Source organism: Diabrotica virgifera, chromosome 5 (genome assembly GCF_917563875.1).
Source record: "Diabrotica virgifera virgifera chromosome 5, PGI_DIABVI_V3a".
NCBI classification, from domain to species: domain Eukaryota; kingdom Metazoa; phylum Arthropoda; class Insecta; order Coleoptera; family Chrysomelidae; genus Diabrotica; species Diabrotica virgifera.
The window spans coordinates 46,496,281-46,522,111 of NC_065447.1; the positions used below are offsets into that span (position 1 = coordinate 46,496,281).

Sequence of the window (25,831 nt, forward strand, 5' to 3'; positions counted from 1 at the left end):
GTACACTTCACAAAGATGTTTCTATGTTTTTATGTTCTATAATTCAAAGTGTACACAAAGGCGCAATATTCAAAAAAAAAGTTCGTTGCCAAGGTGTTGTTATATAGAATAATAAGATAATAAAAAACGGGAAAGTAGGGCGTGTGTCCGATCCCACACAAAAATTACTTTAATACCAAAAGTTTGTGTTATTGTAATAAAATATTAGTTGTGAAAAGTGTCTTTAGTTATTCCTAGCTTCAGAAGTGTAAAACCAGTGTAAAATTATTTCCTTGGTGTTGCAAAAATCCAACATCAAGTTTGGTCCTTCGAGCCGGATATAAAAAGAAGCTAGGAATTACTCAATTTCCAGAAGGTAAGAAACACACCTAATAAAAAAAAGAAGAAATTATTGAACAAAAAAGAAAGTATTAGAAAAGAAATTACAAAAAAGAAAAATCATTAAAAAATTAATTTTGTAAAACGTCAAGCTCATACAATAGCGCCATCTATGTAAAAGAGGGCGAACGACCGACGTCGAATGGTTATCAAGCGATCGAGAGAAATAATCGATGTTTTATGAAATCGATCATATATGAAGTGACAGAAAACTGACATTGACAGTGAATACAAAATTAAATAAATTGACTGTTTGTGTTTTGGTTTGTAAATAATCGTCAACATTTTTGTTATTTTGATATTTAAAATAGTTTTTTTTTACCTTTTAAGTTTTAGGTAGATTCATATAAAAAAAAAGAATGCCCGCTAAAAAGGATATTGAAATGCTAAAAACTAAAAAATCTCAAGAAATTCAGTCTATTAAAACTATTACAAGGTTTGTTGAAAAACATTTGGACAAAGAAATTTCTGAATTAATAATTAATCAATTACAAACTAGGAAAGACTTACTAATAGAAAATTTTAATAAACTTCAAGATCTTCATTGTGAAATTTTATGTTGTGAACAGGGGTATGCAGATTCCATTGATAATATTAGAGAGGAATACTTTGACACATTAGCTAAAATTAATAGTCAACTCTCAAAAACAGTAATACAGAGCGTAAGTACTAATCCACAAGATGTAAATAATTCTTTTTATTCTTCAAATATTCCACGAATAGAAATTCCTTGTTATGACGGCAAAGATTTAACAAGTTATAGACCTTTTATAGATTTATTTCTAGCTGTTTTTGATAGAAATAAGTCACTGCAAAATGTTGAAAAACTTTTTCATTTAAAGAATCATTTGGAAGGAGAGGCAAGAAGCCTAATAAATGATCTACCTCTAACAAATGACTCTTATAATGATGCATTGAGAATGTTAGATAACCGTTATAACAATGAAACAATATTAATAAATTCTCACATTTATTCACTACTTGACATTCCCTCCATTCAAAAAGGAACTTCCACCGCCTTACGTGAGTTCATTAGTAAAGTGAGACAGCAGTTAGGTGCACTAAAAAACTTAAAGCAACCCGTAGAAAGTTGGGATATGATCCTTATTTGCATTTTAACTAAAAAACTAGATCACTATACTAATAGATCATTTCAAATTGATAGGGACAACTCAAAATTGCCAAATTTAAAAGATTTCTTATCTTATATTGAAAATAGGGCTACAGCTTTAGAAACTGTAACCACTCCAGATAAAAAATGTAGCACTAACAAAGAAAGGTATCAAAAAACTCACTTGGCTACAAGTAAAGTCAAATTAGAAACCAGGTGTAGCTTTTGTTCATCCTCAGGCCATAAAATTTATAATTGTTCCAGTTTCAAATCTGTTTCAGTAAATGATAGAGTGTCTTTTATAGACAGTCATAAGGCTTGTCGAATTTGTTTGAATAATCATCCTGGTAGGTGTAAAATGAGTTTCAGGTGTTCAGTTTGTCGAAAAGAACATAATTCTCTTCTGCATGTGGACAGACAAACTCCATTAGACAGCACTGGACAGGGTAACAGTGGTAATGCAGACGATAGGGTGACTACATTTGGTTCAATAAATGAAAACATTAATAATGTTTTGTTACCAACAGTGAAGGTAAAAATTAGAACAAAAAGGGGTGATTATATCACTGCCAGAGGTCTCCTGGATACAGGATCTCAAATATCATTAGTAACAAGTAGATTGGTAAGTAAATTAAACTTAAAAACATTTAATAATAATGTCAATATCTTAGGTATTTCTGAGAATATTACCAATGTGCAAAAGGCTGTAAATTTAAAAATTGAGTCATGTGTGTTTGATTATAGCACAAATATAAAATGTTCTGTGGTTGATAAAATTACTAGTGATATACCACAAACAAATTTCAATGTTTCAAATTTAAATATTCCTAAAAATATTAAATTGTCTGATGATGACTTCAATAAATCTGGCACAATTGATATATTGTTTGGGGCAAATATTTCATTTCATATTTTGCTCTCCGATAAAATACAAGTAGACCAGATTATATTACAAAATACTCTATTTGGGTTCATAGTTAGTGGTTCTGCTCCATCACTACAAATTTGTAATTTTTCTGCTTTTCATTTAAGCATGAAAAATAATTTAGAAAATATTGTTTCTCAATTTTGGGAAACCGAGAAGGTTCCAGAAATTTTTCCGGAATATTCGACAGAGCAGGAAGCTTGTGAGATTAATTTTGAAAATTCTTTGCAAGTAATAAATAATAAATACCAAGTTAAATTACCATTAAAACAAAATCTACCTGATTTGGATTTAGGAGATTCATTTTCTGTAGCATTAAAACGCTTTGAAAATCTAGAAAAAAGATTTAAAGTCAATCCTGAGCTGTACTCTCAATACAAAAGTTTTATTGATGAATATTTAGCTCTAAAGCATGCAAAAATAGTAAGTCTTAGTACATATGACTTAAATAGTGGTTCTTTATACTTCATGGCTCACCATCCAGTGATACGTGAAGACAAAAAAACAACAAAATTAAGAGTAGTCTTTGATGGCAGCATGAAATCAAAAAAGAAAAAATGCATCAATGATTATCTCTATAATGGTGCTGTAGTTCAAAATGAGCTCTTCGATATTCTTGTTCTTTTTAGAAAATATAATTACGTCCTTTTGACAGATATTAAACAAATGTATAGAATGGTTTTGGTACATCCAGACCATTGCCAGTTACAAAATATTTTGTGGCGAGAGAAAAATGGCAGTTTACAATGTATTCAACTTCAAACTGTAACATATGGTTTAAGAAGTTCTTCCTTTTTAGCTACCAGATGTTTGGTAGAATTAGCCCGAACTGAAGGTAAACGCTATCCTTTGGCTTCTAAAGCTCTTCTTAATAACACCTACGTTGATGATGTTTTGTGTGGGTGTGACACAATCGAAGAAACGATAAAACTAAAAAATGAACTTATCTCGCTGCTCAAATTAAGGTCCTTCGAGTTGCACAAATGGTGCTCAAATAATTTACAAATTTTAAATGATATTCCTAAAAATAAACAAAATTTTGATGAAATTAACATCAGCAAAAACGATTTAACGGTAAAGACTCTGGGATTGACTTATGATACAAAAACAGATAATTTTAAATTTAGTTGTCCAAAAGTTGATATAAATGAATGTGTAACTAAAAGACAGATTCTCAGTTTTGTTTCCAAATTTTATGATCCTTTGGGATTAGTGGGCCCAGTTTTAGTAGCTGCTAAGGTAATTATGCAAAAACTTTGGTTAAGTAAGGTCAAATGGGATGCTATAATTTCCAGTGAGTTACTTGACACTTGGAAAAATTTTGTTGAAAGCTTAATGAGCATGCCCACAGTGACTGTCCAAAGAAATTTAAACTTTACTGGTGCTCTTCATATTGAAATAGTTGGCTTTTGTGACTCCTCCTTGATTGCATATGGAGCTGTTATTTATGCGAGGACTATTTTTGAAAATAAAGTACATGTAAATTTGATTTGTTCCAAATCTAGGATTGTTCCTATAAACAAAAAACTAACTATGCCAAGACTTGAACTGAACAGTGCTTTGTTGCTTTCAAAACTATCTCACAAGGTTTTTGAACTGTTAAAAGATAAAGTCAGTAAGGTATTTTTATATTCAGATTCAAACATTGTCTTAGCTTGGATAAAATCCGAACCTTTGAAATTGAATCCCTATGTTGCCAATAGAATTATTAAAATTCAAGAAATGACATCCGAATTTAAATGGTTGTATATAAACACTAAGGAAAATCCAGCAGATTGTCTTTCTCGTGGACTTGAACCTCATGAAATTAATTCAAACAATCTTTGTTTTAATGGTCCTGAAATTCTTTCAAATATTGAATTCTTGCACTTTGAAATTCCATTTTCTACTCCAGACCATTTGCCTGAATATAAAGTTGTCACTTTAGCTAAGGTCAAACCAGAATCTTTCTTCATAAAATTCTCTAGCTTAACAAAACTTCAAAAAATAGTGGCTTATTGCCTACGATTTGTAAATAATATAAAAAATAAAAATAAAAAGATTACTGGAAGTTTAACAGTTGTAGAACTAGAAAATAGCCTTAAAACCATTATTAAGTATGAACAAAGTTTTCATTTTTCTGAGGAAATAAAATGTCTAACCAACAACACAGCAATTAAGTCTAATTTAAATTCTTTATATCCTTTCTTGGACTCTCAGGGACTGTTAAGAGTTGGTGGTAGACTGGAGAACTCAGATATTTCTTTTAATAAAAAACATCCTTTGATCGTTCCCAAAAACAATCATATCACTGATCTTTTGATTCACAGAGAGCACTTAAGACTTTTACATGCAGGTCCGAAACAAGTTTTAAGTTCATTAAATCAAAATTTTTGGATTATTAGTGCCACTAAAGAAATTAAAAGGATTTTGCACAAATGCGTAACCTGTTTTAAATGTAAGGCCAAGTGCAGTGAACAGTTAAGGGGATCTCTTCCTGAACAAAGGGTACGTTCATCGAGGGTCTTTCAGAATGTTGGTATAGACTTCTGTGGTCCCTTCCAAATTAAACAGTCACGGATTAGAAAGTCTATAACGACAAAGGCATATATAGCATTGTTTGTTTGCTTTTCTGTGAAGGCAATTCATATGGAGTTACTCTCTGATCTAACAACAGATACTTTTTTAGCTTCATTAAAAAGATTCATTTCTAGAAGGGGTAAACCATCCAAGATCTTTTGTGACAATGGTGCCACATTCAAGGGAGCAAATAATCAACTTCAAAAACTTCTAAACGACAACATTAAGTTAAACAACTTTTGCCTTGATGATAAAATTGAATTTTGCTTCATCCCAAGTTATTCTCCAGTATTTGGGGGTCTATGGGAGGCCGGGGTGAAGAGTGCTAAATATCATATAAAAAGGGTGATGGGAAATAATATTTTAACATATGAGGAGTTTAATACTTTGATTACTCAAGTTGAAGGAATATTAAATTCAAGGCCTCTTATGGCAATTAATAATGATTCCTCTGACTTAGAATATTTGACCCCAGGTCATTTTCTAATAGGTGCTCCTTTAACAACTTTCCCTGAAACTAATTTAACTGAGATTCCTGAAAATAGATTAAAATTTTGGAGGTTGTGTGTTCAAATGCAGCAGCATTTTTGGCAAAGGTGGTACCAAGATTATCTAACACAACTTCAAAACAGACCTAAATGGAGAAAATCGTTGCCAAATTTACAAGAAGGCATGCTTGTGCTTGTAAAGGAGGACAATGTTTCTTCTTTTGGGTGGCCTATAGCAAGGATTAATAAAGTTATTCCTGGTAAAGACGGAAAGGTAAGAGTGGTGGAAGTAAAAACTAAAAAGGGAACATACTTACGTTCTGTCACAAAAATTGCTGTTCTTCCAATTAACGATGAACAAATTTAAATTATTTTTTTTTTTTTTTTTTCAATTTATAATAATAAATAAAATTTAACTTTATAACTATTTCTATTTAAATTTAAAACTTTGTAAAAGTTTTATACTTATATAAGCAATAAATTCTTTAAAAAATGTGTAAAAAAAAGGGGTGGAATATATTGTTTTGGTATCAAAACCAAGGCCCCCCAGCATGTTGGAGAAATAAATTTCCAACATTAATATTTAGTAAAACTATATTTTGTTTCAATATTTTATTTAGTGGTTTGCGCCTTGTGTACACTTCACAAAGATGTTTCTATGTTTTTATGTTCTATAATTCAAAGTGTACACAAAGGCGCAATATTCAAAAAAAAAGTTCGTTGCCAAGGTGTTGTTATATAGAATAATAAGATAATAAAAAACGGGAAAGTAGGGCGTGTGTCCGATCCCACACAAAAATTACTTTAATACCAAAAGTTTGTGTTATTGTAATAAAATATTAGTTGTGAAAAGTGTCTTTAGTTATTCCTAGCTTCAGAAGTGTAAAACCAGTGTAAAATTATTTCCTTGGTGTTGCAAAAATCCAACATTATTCTTTATCTGAATAGGTTAAAAAGGGGAGAATTGTTTGTATCAAATTGGTTATTCAGAATGATATCTGTATTTTTTAACTTATTGTCCTTCACATAACATTTCGAACATTTGTACTTATGGTAGTGGTCTTTTCGGGCCGCTGATCACAGTTTAAAGAAGCAGAAGAAGAAAAAGAAGATTATTAAGCTTCTTGACAAGTGACGTCCGCGCATCACTGTTTTTTTCTGTGCGTGTACTGATCACAAGTGCTTTCCAAATAGTTTTATAAAAATTATTAGACAGTGTTTAAAATACCACAAAAGTCATCAGAGAATAATTGTGTATCCCGAAAGAGGCGGAAATATGAAAATTTGCAACAGAAACTGGTAGAGTTAAGGTATTTATATGATATTTTTGGGTTTTATCCCAAAAGACCAAGTTATTTATAAGATATTTTTGAATCATTTTATGTTAGATAAATTAAATTATGTGTGAATAGATCGAACTATAAATATTTAATATTTACGAAATGACAATTTTAACCAAATTCAAACTTGGGGTCCTTTTTTGTTGTTATCAATATATTTTCTCTGTTGTCATAGTTACTATATCTCGCCTTCTTCCCTATTCGAAATACTCAAAACGTCAATAGTATTTGTCAAAACACACAGAGATGTAACAGGCGCTATGTTGCCACACTGCACTGATTTTCCTATTAATGTTTATTTTGTAGCAAAATGTCCGACAGACATGATATTATGCAAAAATTTATATTGTTTGTGTCAAGAAGGATACCTTAAGGTAGCCCAAAGTAATACAGACTACATTATTGGGGGTTTAAAAATAAAATTATAGCCCAAAGGTTTAAAATAGAACAAAATAAAGGGCTTACCAATAAAATTAGAGCAGGGGTGCTTTTAAGCAGCCCAAAAAATCTTTATGATTATTTGACCTGCCTCTATTTTTCAGAGGGACTCTACAGTAGTCCAGAAGTTTAGAATAGAACAAAATATATTAGTTTAACTGCTTTTGTAAATTTTACTTCGATTTCACGTTACAAGCAACTTTACTTGCACTAAATTATTTGTTTGGTTTTGTGTTCAAACAATAAAACTAGAGCAGAGGTATTTTTTAGTAGCCTAGACAATCTTTATGATCATTTTATCTGCTTCTATTTCTCAGAGGTATTTTTACAGTAGCCCAGCAGTTTGGAATACAATAGAATTATATTTATTTCACTACTTTTGTAAATTCTACTTTGATTTAAGATTACAAGCAAGTTTAATTACACCAAGCTTTTTGTTTGGTTTGTCTTCAAACAATAAAATTACAGCAGAGGGTACTTTCTAGCAGCCCAGACAATCTTTATGATTATTTTATCTGCTTCTATTTCTCCGAGGTACTTTAATGTAGCCCAGAAGTTTAGAATACAATAAAATGTATTTATTCAACTACTTTGTGCACATTTTGCCTAGATTTCATATTACGAGGGTAGTAAGTTTACTGCTTACATTAAATGTTTGTTTGGTTTGTCCTCAAACAATAAAACTAGAAGAGGGTACTTTTTTTTAGTAGCCCAGAAAATCTTTATTTTGAGCTACTTCTATTTCGCAGAGTTACTTATAGTAGCCCAGAAGTTTAGAGTAGAATAAAATATATTTAACTACTTTTTGCACATTCTGCATTGATTTTTATAGTCTACCTTAATATTACAAAGTTAGTAAGTGTACTTACAATAATTTTTTGTTTGGTTTTGTCAAAAATATTAAACAAAGATACAAAATCAGCTTTATTAAGTCATCTCGAAGTCATTACGAAGCCACAAAAGACCACTGTTTATCCAAAGACTATACCACAAAGCCAAGCTGCTGTTTCCACTCAGCATCCATCAAGAGTTCTTTCAGAATCTAGCAACTTTAATCAGCAGCGTTTAAACTTCAATCCAACCTTGAGCAGACCAAGAATTGGACAAAGTCAGTACTCAAATCACCCTCTACTAGCATCGAGATCCAAACAATCGAACAGACAGCAGTACCAAAAGCAAATAAGAACAACCAGGATGTCATACTAAATGTCAATAAAAATTAATAGGGTAATATGGCTAACTGTATTAAAATATGGAAAGGGATTACTTCAGATAAGAAATTTTTAAGTTTGGTCTAAGGTTTTAATATTTTATTTAAAACAACGCCCTCTGAAGAGAGAGCACCAAAAGTTCTCATAGACCCAAACTGGTCGTATGACAAAAAAAAATTACTTGAAAAGTAATTAAAAATTACTATTTCTCCTTCTTCACATACAAAAGGACAATTTATTTTTCGTAGTTTTTTGTGCCTAAAAAGACGGAAATCAGAGAATTTTGTTTTGAATTTAAAATAATTAAATTGCTTTATAGAAGCCACATATTTTAAGCTGGAAGACTATAGTAGGTCAGTCCTCAAGCTCATTTTCAAGGGTTATGGCAAAAATAGATTTAAAAGTTGTCTATTTTGCTATTCCTGTTCATTAAAATTCTAAAAAATATTTAAAATTTAAGTACAGAACTTTTTTATATTAATTAAACTGTTTACCATTTGGTTTGAATAATATCTCGGCTTTTATATTTACAAAAACTTTAAAACCAGCCCTAAATAATCTAATAACAGGAGGCTTTACTTTTGTCAATTTTTTAGAGGACCATTTACCAATTTAAAAATCATATTTAAAATGTAAAGAAAATATTGTTTAAACATTTTCTATGTTTTTTCTGCTTGGGATTTACTATAAATAAAAAAAAAAGGAAAAGTATACTTTCACCCCCACAAAATATAACTTTTCTTGGTTTTACGTTTGATTCAAACCTGATATATTTTGCACCTGCTGACAAAAAAAAAATCTAATAGTATTCAGAACATCAAAAATAAAAGTACATGTAAAATAAGATCATTTGCAGCCTTAATCGGTCAGTTTGTAACAGTTCGTCCATTTATGGAAGTTAAATATGGAAAATTATACTAAAAAAAAAAAACAATATATAAATAAATACAAAAGAAAAGTAGCCTCTTTCTTAAACTAATAGTTATAACACTAAAATGATCATACCTAAATACTTAAAAATGATTACAATTGGTGGTTAAATAACATACCAATTAGTGAGCAAAATATAAAATAATCCAATTATGTACTTGAAATATTTTGCGATGCATATATCTTTTAGCATGGCGGGTATGCTGCATTGATAACAAAACTCATGGTTTTTGGAGTCATGAACAACAACTACATATAAATGTACTTCAGTTACTAGCAGCATATAGTGGCTTGAAATCCTTTTTCAACGAATATAGGAATTGTAACATTTTGCTAGGAATAAATAACGCAACAGCTGTGTCTTGCATTAACAAGATGGGTAGTGTACAGTACTCAACATTTGCAGATAAGTTTAATAATTCTGTGAAAATAGGAATTTAAAAATTATTTTTGCGTCTGTAACAGTAAAAAAAATGCTTTTGCCTGACTCGGAATCAAGATCTTTAAAAATAGAAACAGAGTAGGTATTCTTTAAGTGATAATTGTGTTACTATAATTTTTGAGCAGCTTCTTATTCCAGAAATCGATATGTTTGCCACATATCCTAAAAAAAATGTGCAAGGTATGTAATTTTGAACCCTGACCCCGGATCAGAGAAAGCCAATGCCTTAACTCTAGATTGGCATGGATTTAAATTTTATGTTTTTCAGCCTTGGTACACAACCTTTGACCACCATACCTTACACAACCAAAAAGATAATTATGGACCTGATAAAAATTTAATCTAGAATTTTTTTTTGGGGTTTTTTATCAAGGACATCCTTTGGGTTTCCATATTCTTGTCAGGCAAGCTTTTTAAGAAAAGGCATTCCTGAGGATTCCATCCCATCTATTACAACAAATCACTAAATCTGTATGATACAGTTTTCAAGAGATGGTGACGGTTTAGTATAAAATAATAACCATTTTGCTTATGAATTATCAAATTTTAATTTTATTAAATCTATCGTAGAACCGGATTATAATTATAGCTCGTATTAACATTCACAGTGCTGCATTGGCGTTGATAGAAGATATCCTAGAATATTATAAAAACATTTTTAAATTTTTTTACAAATGTATATATAACCTCAAACCTTAATTGCCCAAATATTAATTAACTTGGGACCCTCTACCAGTATTACTTTATTTAGAAACATTATTTCGTCTCACAAGCCTTTCCCTGAAAGATCTTACTTACAAACTTGTAATGTTGATTGCACTCACTTCAGTTCAGAGGTTGCAAACCCTGTACCTAATAAAAATTCAGAATATTTTCATGGATCAAGATAAAATTGACATTTTGATATAACATAGGATAAAGACTTCCCCAAAAAATAATAATAATAATAATAAATAAACAAATATCAACCTATTTAAAACAAAAAACACAGTTGAGAGTGTTTAGAGATTTCTAAAACATTCGTCCTCAATCGGAAGACAATTTGTTTATAACTAAAAACAAAAAAAAAAGAGACGTATAAAGCAACATCTACCCAGGCGTTGAGTAGATAGATATAACATTTTTTTAAATTAAAAATATAGACACTAATATTTTTAAAGTGTATAGTGTCAGACATGCATCTACCTCAGCGGGAGTTAGAACTGGATTATAGAAGATATTAGAGAGACGGCGAGATGGACAGAAAATTCTCAAGTATTCAATATTTTTTATAATAAACCTCTAGCAAAAGATTACAGACTCTTTGCAAAACCGTATTGTCTGGTGAGTCCATGTAATTATATGTAATTGTAATTATATTACATGTGTAGGTTACTAATATTTTAAGAACATTAATTTTCTTATTATGTTTATTTGTACCTGGTTGAAAGTACACATCTCATATAATTAAAATATAAACATGAATCTTAATTAATAATTGCTCTAATATATTAGTTAGGTATACATATGTATATATTTTTTGTAAAGTTTCTAAAAAAAAAAAAAAATTGCTAAGTACTATTCATTTTTGGATTGCAATGTACTTTTGTTTATTTATCGCACAATATTGTTTAATCTTTCAACAGCCTACCATAAGTACAAATGTTCGAAATGTTATGTGAAGGACAATTAATTGATTGGTTGACTTACCTGTTAAGGAGGGACAATCATAATTGTCCTATCTTACATTTCGAACATTTGTACGCTCCCCCCCATTGATTCTTTTGAACCCACCCATGTCTTGTGCGATAAAAAAAAACAGTGATGCGCGGACGTCACTTGTCAAGAAGCTTAATAATCTTCTTTTTCTTCTTCTGCTTCTTTAAACTGTGATCAGCGGCCCGAAAAGACCACTACCATAAGTACAAATGTTCGAAATGTAAGATAGGACAATTATGATTGTCCCTCCTTAACAGGTAAGTCAACCAATCAATTAATTAATTTCCATATGACAAGAATGATTTTGGTTCAAAATAAACGCCTGCTAGCTTAAGAAAATCTTATCTGTGGAAATTAATAAATTAAAAAATAGTTCAAAATCGAATAGTTAAGACAAAACTGGTATTACGGAAGCCAGTATTACTAATTTCAACGCTGAAATGGAACTGGGTGGGGCATGTTGCTACACTCAGGGATGGAAGATGATAGATTAAAATTTAATATATAAAATAATATTTACTTAATACAATATTTATATAATATATAATATAATATAATATAATATAATATAATATAATATAATATAATATAATATAATATAATATAATATAATATAATATAATATAATATAATATAATATAATATAATATAATATAATATAATATAATATAATATAATATAATATAATGTAATATAATATAATATACTATAATATAATATAATATAATATAATATAATATAATATTTAATTTAATAAATTATAATATTTAATATATTTAAATGAAATGGAAAAATGAAAAGTTTTATTTTTTTAGATCAACGTTAATTTTGATATGCTCCCTAGTCCAAATCTGAATAAAAGGACCTTGGACATCAAATTTGAGTTATCCTGTCTTCATGGACAGGACACTGCAACAGATACCGCAGCTATAATGATTGATATTATAAGCTCTCCATTTATTGAAGGGTAAGACACATTTTTAAGGTCCGAACCAACGGAACGTGTTGTGGCGCGCTTCACCAGTTTACCAATTTTTTGTTCGGCAAAGAGGAAAAAAAATATATAATAGTTAAAAGGAAATAGAACATAAACAAACTGGAACATGAAGTAAAACCACTGCTATGTGAAAGGTATATTTACTAAAATTTTTAAAAATCTCAATGGATTGAATAAAATGTGTCCATCAGAACGTTTTCGAACCTATCGGTCCATCATCAGTGAATTTGAATACTTGCCAAATAGCCCCAGAACCAAACAATGGTTGTGATTATAAATCAATCTACATAGTGTTAAAATAATATTCTAAAGGCTAAACGCCGATGTTCATGGATATAACCTCTGGGAACATGGTGATATTAGGTCAACGATGATTACCAAGTGAGTAGTTACTTGGTAGTCATCGTTGACCTAAGATGGTTGATTGGGTCTTCGGGTAGAATATCACCATTTTCCCAGAGGTTATATCCATGAACATCGGCGTTTAGCTTTTACAATATTATTTTAACACTATGTAGATTAATTTATAATCACAACCATTGTTTGGTTCTGGGCCTATTTTGCAAGTATTCAAATTCACTGATGATGGACCGATAGGTTCAAAAACGTTCTGATGAACACATTTTATTCAATCCATTGGGATTTTTAAAAATTTTAGTAAATATAACTTTTACATAGAAGTGGTTTTACTTCATGTTCCAGTTTGTTTAACTATAAGGTATACAGCCAACCCAGGGAACTACCCCTTTTAGAAATAGAACATGGTTCATGTTACTGTGCAATTAATAAATATTTATTTTTTGATAAAATCGGTTGGACTCAGAGTAAGGACGGTACACCACCAGTGTGGGCTGAGCAGTAGAAATTTATTAAGATTGTTGATTCATACAATGATAAAAATCACAACGTGGTTATACCATTATACAGGGTGGTTGATTAGTGTGATAAAGCTTAGTAGATCCTATATAGCAATAAAACTTAACAACAAAAATTGTAGCCCACTTTGAGCTTCACATTACATAATTAGTTAGAATGTTACAGGGTGTTCGAAATACTTGGGAAAACGTCAGGAAAAAGGTTTGAGGATAAAGAGACTCGGTGGTGGTCAAACGAAGTACACGGAAAAATAAGGGAGAAAGGAAAATTATATAAAAAGTGACAAGAAACCAGATCCGACACAGATCTTCAAAACTATATCGTGGCGAAAAAGGAAGCGAAAGTAGCAGTAGCAAAAGCCAAAGCAGAAGCGTATTCAAACATATACGATCAACTTGATAGCAGGGAAGGCGAAACGAAGATATATAAAATAGTAAAACAGAGAGCAAAGAAAGCAAAAGATTTTAATCAGATTAGATGTATCCGAGATGAAAATAATAAAATACTAGTTCACGAAAAGGACGTCAAAAAGAGATAGAGAAAGTACTTTGACAGCTTATTAAATGAATAATTTGACAGAGAGCCTGTAGAGTCAACGAAGAGAGTAGCAGCGATGGTTACCAAAATAACAAACGAGGAAGTGAGTATGGTCTCTCCCAATGCTCTCCAAAGTATGGAGAGCATTGGGAGAGACAGGAACAAGGTGGCTAGCAGGCCTATTTAATAGAATTATGGAAGTTGGACAAATGCCAGACGAATGGAGAAGCAGTATACTGGTACCTGTTTACAAAAGCAAGGGAGATATACAACAATGTACAAACTACAGGGCTATAAAACTGCTTAGCCACACAATAAAAATATGGGAAAGAGTAATTGATAGACGGATACGTGAAGAGACCGAACTATCCGAGAATCAATTTGTCTTTATGCAGGGCAGATCAACAACAGATGCAATTTTCATTATAAGGCAGTTGATGGAAAAATGCAGCAGTAAAGGAACAAACGCTCGTATGGTATTCATTGGTCTTAAGAAAGCATATGATAGAGTTCCTCGAGGGATTCTGTGGTGGGCACTCAATAAGAAAGGAGTCCCTGGTGAATATGTAAAGATTGTGAGGGATATGTATGAGGGAGTAACGACTAGTGTTAGGGGACATGTGTGGGAGAGACTGATAAATTTCATGTGAAAGTAGGATTGCACCAAGGCTCTATGCTTAGTCCGTATTTATTCTCATTAATTTTGGACCAGATAACAGCGAAACTACAGAGTAACATTCCATGGTGCTTAATGTATGCTGATGATGTGTTAGTAGGAAATAGTGAAAGAGACTTAGAACAAAAACTGGAACAGTGGAGGCACGCTCTGCAGGAAAAAGGTTTAAAACTTAGTAGGACAAAAACAGAGTATTTGGAATGTTCATTTAAAGATGGAGTTACTACAAATAAAATGGTATTTTTGGATGGTGAACTAATTGTAAAAAGCAATAGTTTTAATTACCTGGGATCGGTATTACAGATTAATGGAGAAATAGATGGAGATGCATGCAGTAGAAGTGGAAAGAAGCGAGTGGTGTGTTGTGTGACAAAAAAATTTCAATGAAGCTGAAGGGAAAATTCTGTAAAAGAGCCATAAGAGCAGCTATGATGTACGGAACTGAATTTTGGGCAGTGAAAAAGAAAGAGAAATAACGAATGCGTGTGGCGGAAATGAGAATGTTTAGATGGATGAGTGGAATGACAAAGAAAGATAAAATTAGAAATGAGTATATTAGGAGAAGTCAAGGTGTTGCACCAATTGATGCCAAAATGAGAGAGAATAGGTTAAGATGGTTTGGTCATGTTCAACGTCGAGACGTTAATCACCCACTACGAAGAATAGCTGAAGTGCAGATTCCTGGAAGGAGTAGGAGAGGAAGACCAAACAAGACCTGGAGTTAGACGATAAGGCAGTATATGTTGGTAAAGGGGATTAACATTGATATGACCCAAGATAGAATTGTGTGGAGAAATGCAATTAGGGAAGCCGACCCCGCATAGGGATAAGGCAAAGAGAATGATGATGTTACAGTGTGTTCGATAACATAGTGGCATACCAAATTTTGTTTTTTTAAATGGAACACATTGTATTTTATTCTATATTCTAAATCCTCTTCCCCATCTGAAAAATATAAAGGTTTGTTATGTTAGACAGGGTATTTACAAAGTTATAACCAATTTCCTATGAAAATCGTAACAAGTTTAACTCCCTATATAAATAAAAATAAGCACAACAGAAATGGTTTATTGGTGCCATTTTTTTTTGTTGATTGTCAAAATTTTGAAGAATGATGGATATTGCTAATTTTCCTTATATCTAAGACAGGGTGAGTCAAAACGCAAGTACATTCTCAGAACTTTTAAATTAAACACCCTGTATTTTATGTCACTATCAAAAAGTACCGTTACTTTACTTTTTTTGTATAATACTCCCTATGTTTAAATTTGTTAGTTTTCGAGATATTTTCATTTTTCAGAGCAAATTATTAAAAAGGTGTCTAAATTTTTCCAAATTGTAAGTAAGCCATGATGACTGAATTGTCTAATACTGGCGGTGCACCATAATTGTTTGTTAATTGTGTTAATAAATAGTTAAGATTATAACAGACATTTTATAAAGACCATTAATCGGCTGAGAGCCAATCATGATCTTACGCCATATTACATGCATAGAATCGGCTTGTCAGAGACTCCCAATTGTGCTTGTGGCAAAATCAGAGATCTAACACATGTCATATTAGAATGTCATTTAAACATAAATAACATAAACGACCTTTATAAGGAAGTAAAAGATTTAAAATGTGTTTTCCCAATAAACCTTAATACTTTAATATTTACAAATGATATGGAAATTCTTCATCTCATTTATAAACATGTTAAATTATGTAAATACAAGTTGTAAACGTAATATAATATGCGTAATTTGTTAATGTGGTTTGAAAAAATTAAAAAAAAATAATATTTAAAAAAAAACACAATAAAATAATAACAAAAAAAATAATAAATAAAAAAAAAAGAAAAACAAAATAGAAACAAAAATAAAAAAAGACTAGAAAAAAAAAAGAAGTAAAAAAGTGTTTCGCACAAATTAAAATATATATTAAAAAAACAGTAAAATAATTAAAAAAAAAACAAAATAAAAAAAAGCTACACAATGTACCAATGTATCTATACAAATAATATTGTAGAATGTACTTATGTTTATAAGAAATTTATGACTGAATCTGCAATCAATCACAAACAAGTCTGGCTAATTCGCTCTGCCAAAGCCATTTTTCAAAAAAAAATAGTTAAGATGAATTTTACTGGATATGAAATGGTAGATATAATCTGGAATTAAGGGGGTGCAATAAAAATGCATTATTATCAGTAAGAATTTATCATGAACGGTTCCCTGAAAGACGACAACCCACAACAGCAAGCTTTGAAAAATTAATGATTTGTTTTTAACCACACTGGATCAGTTATGAATAAAATCACGGACTAACAAAAAGTACTGCAACAGAGAAAACGAAATAACTGTGTTGCTGGAAGTTACTGAAAATCAACATATAAGTTTACGAAATATTTCCAAAGCAAACGAACTAATTAACTTCTCTGTGCAAATAATTCTTGCAAAAAGCAGAATGCACCCTTACCGCATTCAATTATACCAAGTAAATCAGGAAGATTTTTAAAAGATAATATTATTTTGTGAATGGGCCTTAGATAAAATCAATTGATAGAGAGATTTCTTGGATAATGTACTATTTGGAGATGAAGATACGTTTCTTAAAACAGTTCAATTAGTAGGCATATCTTTATTATTAGGTTAGACACCTAATTAATAATTTGCTCCGAAAAATGAAAATATCTCAAAAACTAACAAATGTGGACATAGGGAATATTCTATAAAAATTAAAGTACGGTAATGGCACTTTTCGATAGTGATATAAAATACATGATGTTCCATTTTAAATCTCTGAGACAAGAATGTATTTGCGTTTTGGCTCACCCTGTATTCGCTGTAATGAAAATTAGCAATATCAACCAATTTTAAAAATTCTGACAATCCATAAAAAAATATGGCACCAATAAACCATTACTGTTGTGCTTATTTTAATTTATACAGGGAGCTGAACTTGTTATGGTCCAAGAGCTGTGAGACATTTTTGAGTAGGTATTTTAGGCAACCTGAAAATTTTACAGGTGACTCTTCCATGATAGCCTAATACAAAAATGCCGGTCTGGCTGGAGGGTAGCGGTTATTTTCCCCAAAATTCCCCCCCAAAATTAAAAAGAGGGTAAAACTTGTTATTACAAAAAATATCATTGACGTGACTTTACAGTAAATTTAAATATTCAAATATAAAGAAAATAAACAGAACAGGCGATTTGAGGGCGATTTTACCTCTGGAAGATACTTGCATGGGCGCCCCAGTATTATTTTCAGGGGGTGCATATGAAATTCAGAAGATTTCATCTGAATCTGTACATACTGTTAACAAGTATAAAATATACAACTATACATGCATATACATTCTTTCCGGGCAGGGAGGTGCAATTGTTCTTTTAACAGGGTATTTTTTAATATTAAAAATAAATATTTTTGGTGTATGTATTATGCTTGGAAACATGGATCATCTCCAAAGTGACGATCTTTAGATTTTTATGGAGTATGGTACTGGCAATTCTAAAAGGTACTATCCGACAAGCCAGAGGTGGCGCGTGACCTTGAGCGAAAATACACGGCGACAAATGCAGAATACGAGAAGGTCAGCCGCCAGTACTCGCTTGTCGCATTGTACATAAATATAAAGAAGCTACATACGGAATTAGAGCCATCTTTATGTACGAGTTTGCCTGCTTTCCACGCATTTACTGGATGTGATTATAATTCGCCTTTTTTCCAAAAGCGCAAGATTAGACCGTTTAAATTATTAACAAAAAATTTTATTTATCAGAAAGCATTAGCGGATCTTGGAGCTGCCAACGTTACCGGTACGCGCGATGAAATTTTCGAAACTTTGGAAGAATTTGTGTGCAAAATTTATGGTACAAAAAATTTATCAAATATTAACACAGCACGATTTCAAACATTTTGCCGAAATTATAAGTTTAATAAGAAAAATTAGCCTTTTAAGAAAATATTGAAAAAGTGTGATCCATCTACTTTGCCTCCGTGCAAAGCCGAATTGAGACAACATCTGCTAAGAACTCAGTATGTATATCACGAGCATTTGGCGAAACGCATATTTGCAAGTCCCCAGTTCCTTAACACCTAACGGAAATGGATTGATACTAAATATGGATAAATTAGATTTTAATTGATTTGAGGGAGATTGTTTGCATCAATCAGTTTATGATGCTATAGTTCATCAGCGAACCAAAGAGAATTTCAGATATATGGCTGAAGGTAAGCTTACATACATGTTCTTTTTATAACTGAAATCTTTTTTTTTTTAGTTAACTCAATCTTCTGCTTCTTCGTGTGTCATCCTTTTATGACAATGGCGATCATCACGGCTCATTTTATTCTATCTGCAGCGATTCTGAAGAGTTCTATTGTTGTTTTTACACTCCACTACTTTAAATTTTTCTTGCACTTTTCCTTATATAACCAGTCACATCACGTTTTTTATTTCTTAGTATATGACCAAAGTAGCTCATTGTTCTTTCCTTCATAGTGTTGAGTAGTTCTTTTGCCTTTTTCATCTTTCCTAATGTTTCCGTGTTTGTTACGTGTTGTGTCCATGATATTTTTTACATTATTCGATAACACCACATATTAACAATGGCAAGTTTTTTCAGATGCGCCCGTGATTGTCCAGGCTTCGACTCCGTATAAAAGGACAGAGAATACGTAGCCAACTGAACTAATTAATCACTAATTAATTAGTCTGACGAAGGAGAAGAAGAGAATGAATATTTAAGCTCAGATGAGGAGTTTGAAAAAGAAATACAAGATTCGGACACAGAATTAATTTAGTTTATAGTTTTATACTTTTCTACCTGTACCTATATTTATAATAATAAATTTGTCTTTTTCTATTATATTTGCAAAATTAATAAAAAGTTATTTAAAAAACTATACTATATACCTAATAGTTACTCTAACCTTTCGAGGCACAACAACATGGGTATCGCCAGGTCACGTTATTTTTCTCGAGCGAACGGACTCGCTCAGCTACAACAGAGAACGCAAACAGCTATCGGTATACGCTCTTTCTCACACTGCTGCTTATCTATAGCGCTTTTCATTTACATGCACGTGTAATTTGTTTGATCAGCTGGCAGCTGGAAGATTTCACCAAAAAAATCCTGTCTTTTTTAGAATATTTATTTTTAATATTAAAAAATACCCTGTCAAAATAAAAATTGCACCTCCCTGTCGGGAAGAAATGTACATAGCTGTGCATGTATAGTTGTATATTTTATACTCGTTAACAGTGTGTACAGATTCAGATGAAATCTTCTGAAGTTCAGATGCACCCCCTGAAAATAATCCTGGACCGCCCATGAAAGTATCTTGGAGAGTTAAAATCGCCCTCAAATCGCCTGGCCTGTTAATTTCCTTTATATTTAAATATTTAAATTTACTTAAAGTCGCGTCAATGATATTTTTTGTAATAACAATTTCTACCCTTTTTTTAACTTTGGGGGGGATTTTTGGGGAAAATAACCGCTACCTTTCAGCCAGACCGGCATTTTTGTACTCGGCTATCATGGAAGAATCACCTGATAAATTTTCAGGTTGCCTAAAATACCTACTCAAAAATGTCTCACAGCTCTTATACTATTACGATTTTCATAGAAAATTGGTTATAACTTTGTAAATGCCCTGTATAACCTTTATATTTTTGTGATGAGGAAGTTAAGAAAATTTCGAATATACAACAAAATATAGGGTATATTATCGAACACCCTGTAACATTCTAACTAATTTTGTAATGTGAAGCTCAAAGTTGGCTACAATTTTTGTTATTAAGTTTTATTGATATCTATTACTGTAGCGGATCTACTGAGCTTTATAAAACTAATAGCCCAGTCGGAATACCATTTGACCTTGCATTATGAGTTGCGCCAAATTTTATTTTTCTAATCTTTAGGGGGGGTCAATAGTAGTATAAATTTAAAATTTTTGCTCAATATCTCCGCCGTTTTCAATTTTCGACAAAAAATATATAAACTGAAATTATTGAAAATCCAATTTTCTATAATTCTGTTTATTATAATTTTTTTCGTGCGGTCCATATTTTTCGAGTTATGGGGAAAAACAGTGACAGTTAAAGCATAATTATTGATTTATTGAATTATCTCGTTTATTATTAATTTTGCAACAAATTTTAACCTACACAAAAATGAAGAGAATTAAATTTTGTACAATTTTGGTTTCTTTAAATTTTTTGATAAAATCAATATTTAAGGTAGTACGTATGCGGTAAAGGCGCGAGCGTAAGACCCGATTGATTTTAAAGCAATGGTTTTTGTTCAATATCTTCCCCATTTTCAACTTCTCGACAAAAAGTGAAAGGACTGAAATTGTTGGAATTACGATTTACTACAATTTTTCGAGAGAACCAGTGGCGGGTCTAATAGGGGTGGGGGGAATGGAAAAATTCCCCCCAACGGGGTCAAAAATTAAAAACAAAATTGTTGAAATATTAAAATATGAAAGCTGACATGAAACTTAATTATCGACAGACAAATTCAACCAATAAAACCAGCTAGTTAATAAAATTAAGTGAACTTAATGCATATAAGTTATTATTTATGTCTGTTATATACTTAGTTTGGTTGGTGTTTCATTGGAAGTTTCAAAAATTGTATAAAATATAATTCTCTTTATTTTTGTTTATTTACAATTATGTCATAAAGTTAATAATAAATGAGACAATTCAATAATTTTGCTTCCTCTCCGCTTCCACTATTTTCCTCCTTAACTCGGAGAATATTGATCGCATAAAAAAATTGTGGAAAAGAGATTGTGGGAAATTGCGTTTCCAACAATTTCAGTTCCTACCGTTTTTGTCGAAAAGTTAAAAATGACGAAGATATTAAGCAAGCAACAACGGTTCTCCTTTAAAATCAATATGGCGGCTAATGCAACCGCGGAAATCAGTCGAAATTTTAAATTTGCACTACTATTGATCTTCCCTAAAGGATAGAATTATAAAATTTGGGGCAGCTCGGAAAACAGATTCAATTAAGTAATTATGCTCCCCCCACCACTTTTTACTATTTTCCAACTTAACTCGAAAAATATCAACCGCATGAAAAAAATTGTTAAAAAGAAATTGTAGGAAATTTTATTTGGAAAAATTTAAGTTGAAAATGGCGTAGATATTGAACAAAATAATTGCTACAAAATCAATCAGGTCTTACGCTCGCGCCATTATCGCATACATACTACCTTAAATATTAACTTTAGCAAAAAATGAAGGAAACTAAAATTGTGTAGAATTCAATTCTCTCTATTTTTTTATAGGAACATTTTTGTCGTAAAATTAACAATAAACGAGATAATTCAATAATTATGCTCTATTTATATAGAACTGTCATTATTTTCCGCTATAACTCGGAAAATATCCATGGCACGAAAAACTTGTAAAAATAGAAATGATAGAAAATTCCGTTTCCAACAATTTTGGTTGTTATACTTTTTGTCGAAAAGTTGAAAATGGCGGAGATATTGAGCAAAAACGGTTCTCATTTAAAATCAAGATGGCGGCTAACGCAATGGCGGAATTCAGTCGAGATTTTAAATTTACACTACTATTGACCCCTGCTAAAGATTCAAAAAATAAAATTTGGGGCAGCTCCTAATGTAACGTTAGTCCTGTTAGTTGAACGGGTTTGATCGGTTACTGAATTCCTTTGAATCGTGTCATTTTACCGACAATTCACGGAAAATAACACGCCGCTCAACAGGGACCATAAATATAGGGTCCTATATTAGCTTAAGGATCATAAATCACAAATTTTGAGAAAAAATTCGCTATTTCACATTGCGTTAATTCCCGGCTTCAGTTTTTATCTTTTTATGGTACATTTTACTATTTCGCAGAACACGTCTCAACATGCTTCGTTGGAGTCCTTTTATATATATTTTTTGTGCTTTTATACGCAACTCAACTTGCGTGAAATTTTCATGAGTTTAATTTGCAGAATTGATGTTTTGTTTCAGAAAAACGTTGCAAGACACTATAGAAATTTTTCCTGAAGATACAGATCTACAAAAACAATTGGAGACTGTTCATAGTTATACTGTAGCTAACACGGGAACATCACCAGTTAGATCTGATATATACATATTAATTCCAACAATAACAATTAAAGATAAGAAATTATTTGAAGTTGTGGAATCTACGGTAAGTCGTTATTTAATCGTATAATATTCAATGAGCATGTAATGATGGCTATTTCTCACGATGATGCAGTTAGCCTTTGCAAGTATTGATGAGTCTTTGTCGCATCCACCATAGCCATCGATTGTCTAAGAGCTTGTGTTTTTATTTCCCATTGTTATACCCCAATCCTAGCTAAATCAGCTTCAATATTATCCCTCCCAATTTTCCTTTGACGGACGGTCTACTGATTCTACCGTCTGATTTCTCAAAAAACACTGTTTTTAACATTAACCCTCTGATCTTTCCACATGACGGGCCCATCTTATCCGGTTAGTTCTTATATGTTTGACGATGTTTTTAGCATCAAACAGAGTCACCAGTTTAGCGTTGCGGCTCCTTCTCAACTCTCCTGTCAATTCATCCTTTGAGAGGCAAATATCATTCTAAGAATATTCCTTTCATATATCAGCAGCTATTTATATCCCGCTTATGTAGAGTCCATGTTTCACCTGCATATATGTAACAACTGTGTACAGTAAGGAAAATACCCTTACTCTATAATATAATATGCTTTTAAAAAAATGTATATAATTTAACCATAATTAGGTCGTTGCAGAAGATGTTGTTTCTACAATCACAAACAAAGCGAAGGTTGATTGACGGAGCTTGTTTGGGTAATTTCGCGTACCGCTTGGATACTCACGTACCGTTTACTTTCAAAGTCCAAATTATAGGAAGATATAAAAAGCCCGCAGAGAGGTAAAATAGAGGCATTAATATTTATATTAAGATTAAGATCGTTACTATGCTAGTTAGCAGCAGTGGCGGCTCGTACCACTTTAAGAAGGTAGTGCCACAACTCGGACAGCCGCCAAAATTTTTAGTGACGGATTCACGATATTGTCAAAAAAAGGTATACTGACAACAAAAACTAAAAAAAATATGCGCGGATACTTTTATCTTATGTACATATCTTAAGTTTATTGATCTGAGGTGCCAAGCAATTGTCCAACATTGATCAAAACAGTTCCGTAAATTAATTAATAATAAAAACCTCTTAACCTACCACCAGCATTTACTGCTGATAGTGCTTGAAAATTGTTATTACGATTTAGTCTCTATTTACCAATTTATAAAAATAATACTATTTCATTATTCACACACATGCACAAATTTTTGTAATGTCACTTTTAAAGTTTACGATATATGAAGTTCATTCTTCTATTTTTTGGTTGCAAAGTTTTCAATGACTTTATAATTAAAATTATCAATACAATTTACAAAATGCTTTTCTGCAGATAGCATACCTAAAGCACTAGGTTTCGATGTAAACATCGAAAAACAGCGTTCTGCTTCAGATGTTGATATAGGAATGGTTTTCTTCAAATGTGCTTTTTGAACCTTCCCTCTACAATAAAACCGATAGCGAAACAGCCCCAGAGGTAGTACTTAATTCGTCTCGCTAATACAGTACCTACTTCTAATTCAGTTTTAAACAGAGTTTTGCTTAAAAATTAAAATTGTCTCCAGTCTCCATGGTTCATTAAGAAATGATTCGGAGAACTGATGCTTATAAGCAGAAAACTTCTCCGACATAAATAAATTAGAAGCAACTAAATGTCCGGAGAAGGTAGACCTTTGAAAGATCTGGTACTTTGAATAATATGAACCTTTAAGTCGTTGTCTAATTCGGCGCTAAAATTGACCAGCTCCTTAAATATGCCTCTATTTTCTGAATTTTCTTTTTCGTCGTGACCTCTTAAAGCTAACTCGAAAGCTCCACAACACCTTATAACATTTGTAGTTTTTTTTTCTAGCGAAAAACGACCAAAAAAATTTTTAAAATACTAATCTTTATTGTCAATTAATAAATTAAACTTAAGAAATAATCAAAATATTATCAAAATACCCACGATCATGATGCACCAAAAGTTTAATTATAAATACAAAAACTTTTTCACAGAAAATATACACAATAAAAGCGACAAACCAGCACGTAAAGAAACTCAAAATAAATAGACCTGGCTTCATACCCTCGTGCCTGGCACAGAGATTCTAATGTTAAGGTATACTAATAGTCCAATATAGCCCTTTCTCTGTCACTTACATATAATGCTCGTAAAATCTTTCTCTCTTTACTCGTGCCAGTACTGACTTCGGCGCGAAGGAGATTCTCCTGTCGAATACTCTCCGCTGTCGGCAGGGATGGTATTGCGCCCATAGTTGCCATATTTTATATAATTTATGAAGATCAAAAGAAATACACACAAAAAAATTAATAGGAATTAAAAAGTTTTGAAGATAAAAAATATGTTTATGGATAGTTAGCAAGGTAGTGCCATAGCTCTATGGCACTACCTCACGGGCCGCCAATGGTTAGCAGTCGTGCGAGATGGATGTCTGAAAGACTACCCCGCGAAACAACATCTTCGTAACTTTACGAATATGGAGGTTGTAAACTTTAAATAAAGTTATAAGTTAGAACTCTTTGCAGATGATAGACAACAATCTGAAATAAGTAGCATACAAGGAGACGAAGGTCCAGAAATAACGGAAGAGGAAGTAATGTACGCACTAAAAAGAATGAAAAACGGTAAAGCCCCAGGTCCAGATGAAATACCAACGGAAATCCTTAAACTGATAGAAGAAGACTCGATCCACATTTTAGTTGAACTTTTCAATAGCATTTATACATCAGGAAAAATATCACAAGAATGGCTTTTATCCACCTTTGTTATTATACTAAAAAAGATGAATGCCAAACAATGTAGTGATTACCGTACAATCAGATTGATGAGCCATGTACTGAAAATATTCCTGAAAATTATACACACTAGAGTACACAAAAAACTGGAAATGGATATCAATGATACCCAGTTTGGATTCCGAAATGGACTCGGAACAAGAGAGGCGTTGTTTGCACTGAACGTTATGTCTCAAAGATGTCCTGACATAAATTAAGATGTATTCATGTGTTTCATAGATTATAACAAGGCCTTTGATAAAGTGCGGCATGATCATCTAATCAGACTCCTGGCAGAAAAGAATTTAGATAAACGAGACATCCGACTAA

The 25,831-nt window shown here is 31.7% G+C and overlaps 1 protein-coding gene across 1 annotated transcript in view; it reads left to right on the forward strand.

Annotated features, from left to right (window-relative positions):
• Positions 1-25,831, forward strand: part of LOC114331180 (integrin alpha-PS5-like) — a 189,499-nt gene that overhangs the window by 138,717 nt on the left and 24,951 nt on the right. The window contains exons 15-16 of the mRNA XM_028280676.2: positions 12,336-12,487; positions 22,596-22,779. Coding sequence (XP_028136477.2) covers positions 12,336-12,487; positions 22,596-22,779 — 336 coding nt within the window. The remainder of the gene's footprint in view (positions 1-12,335; positions 12,488-22,595; positions 22,780-25,831) is intronic.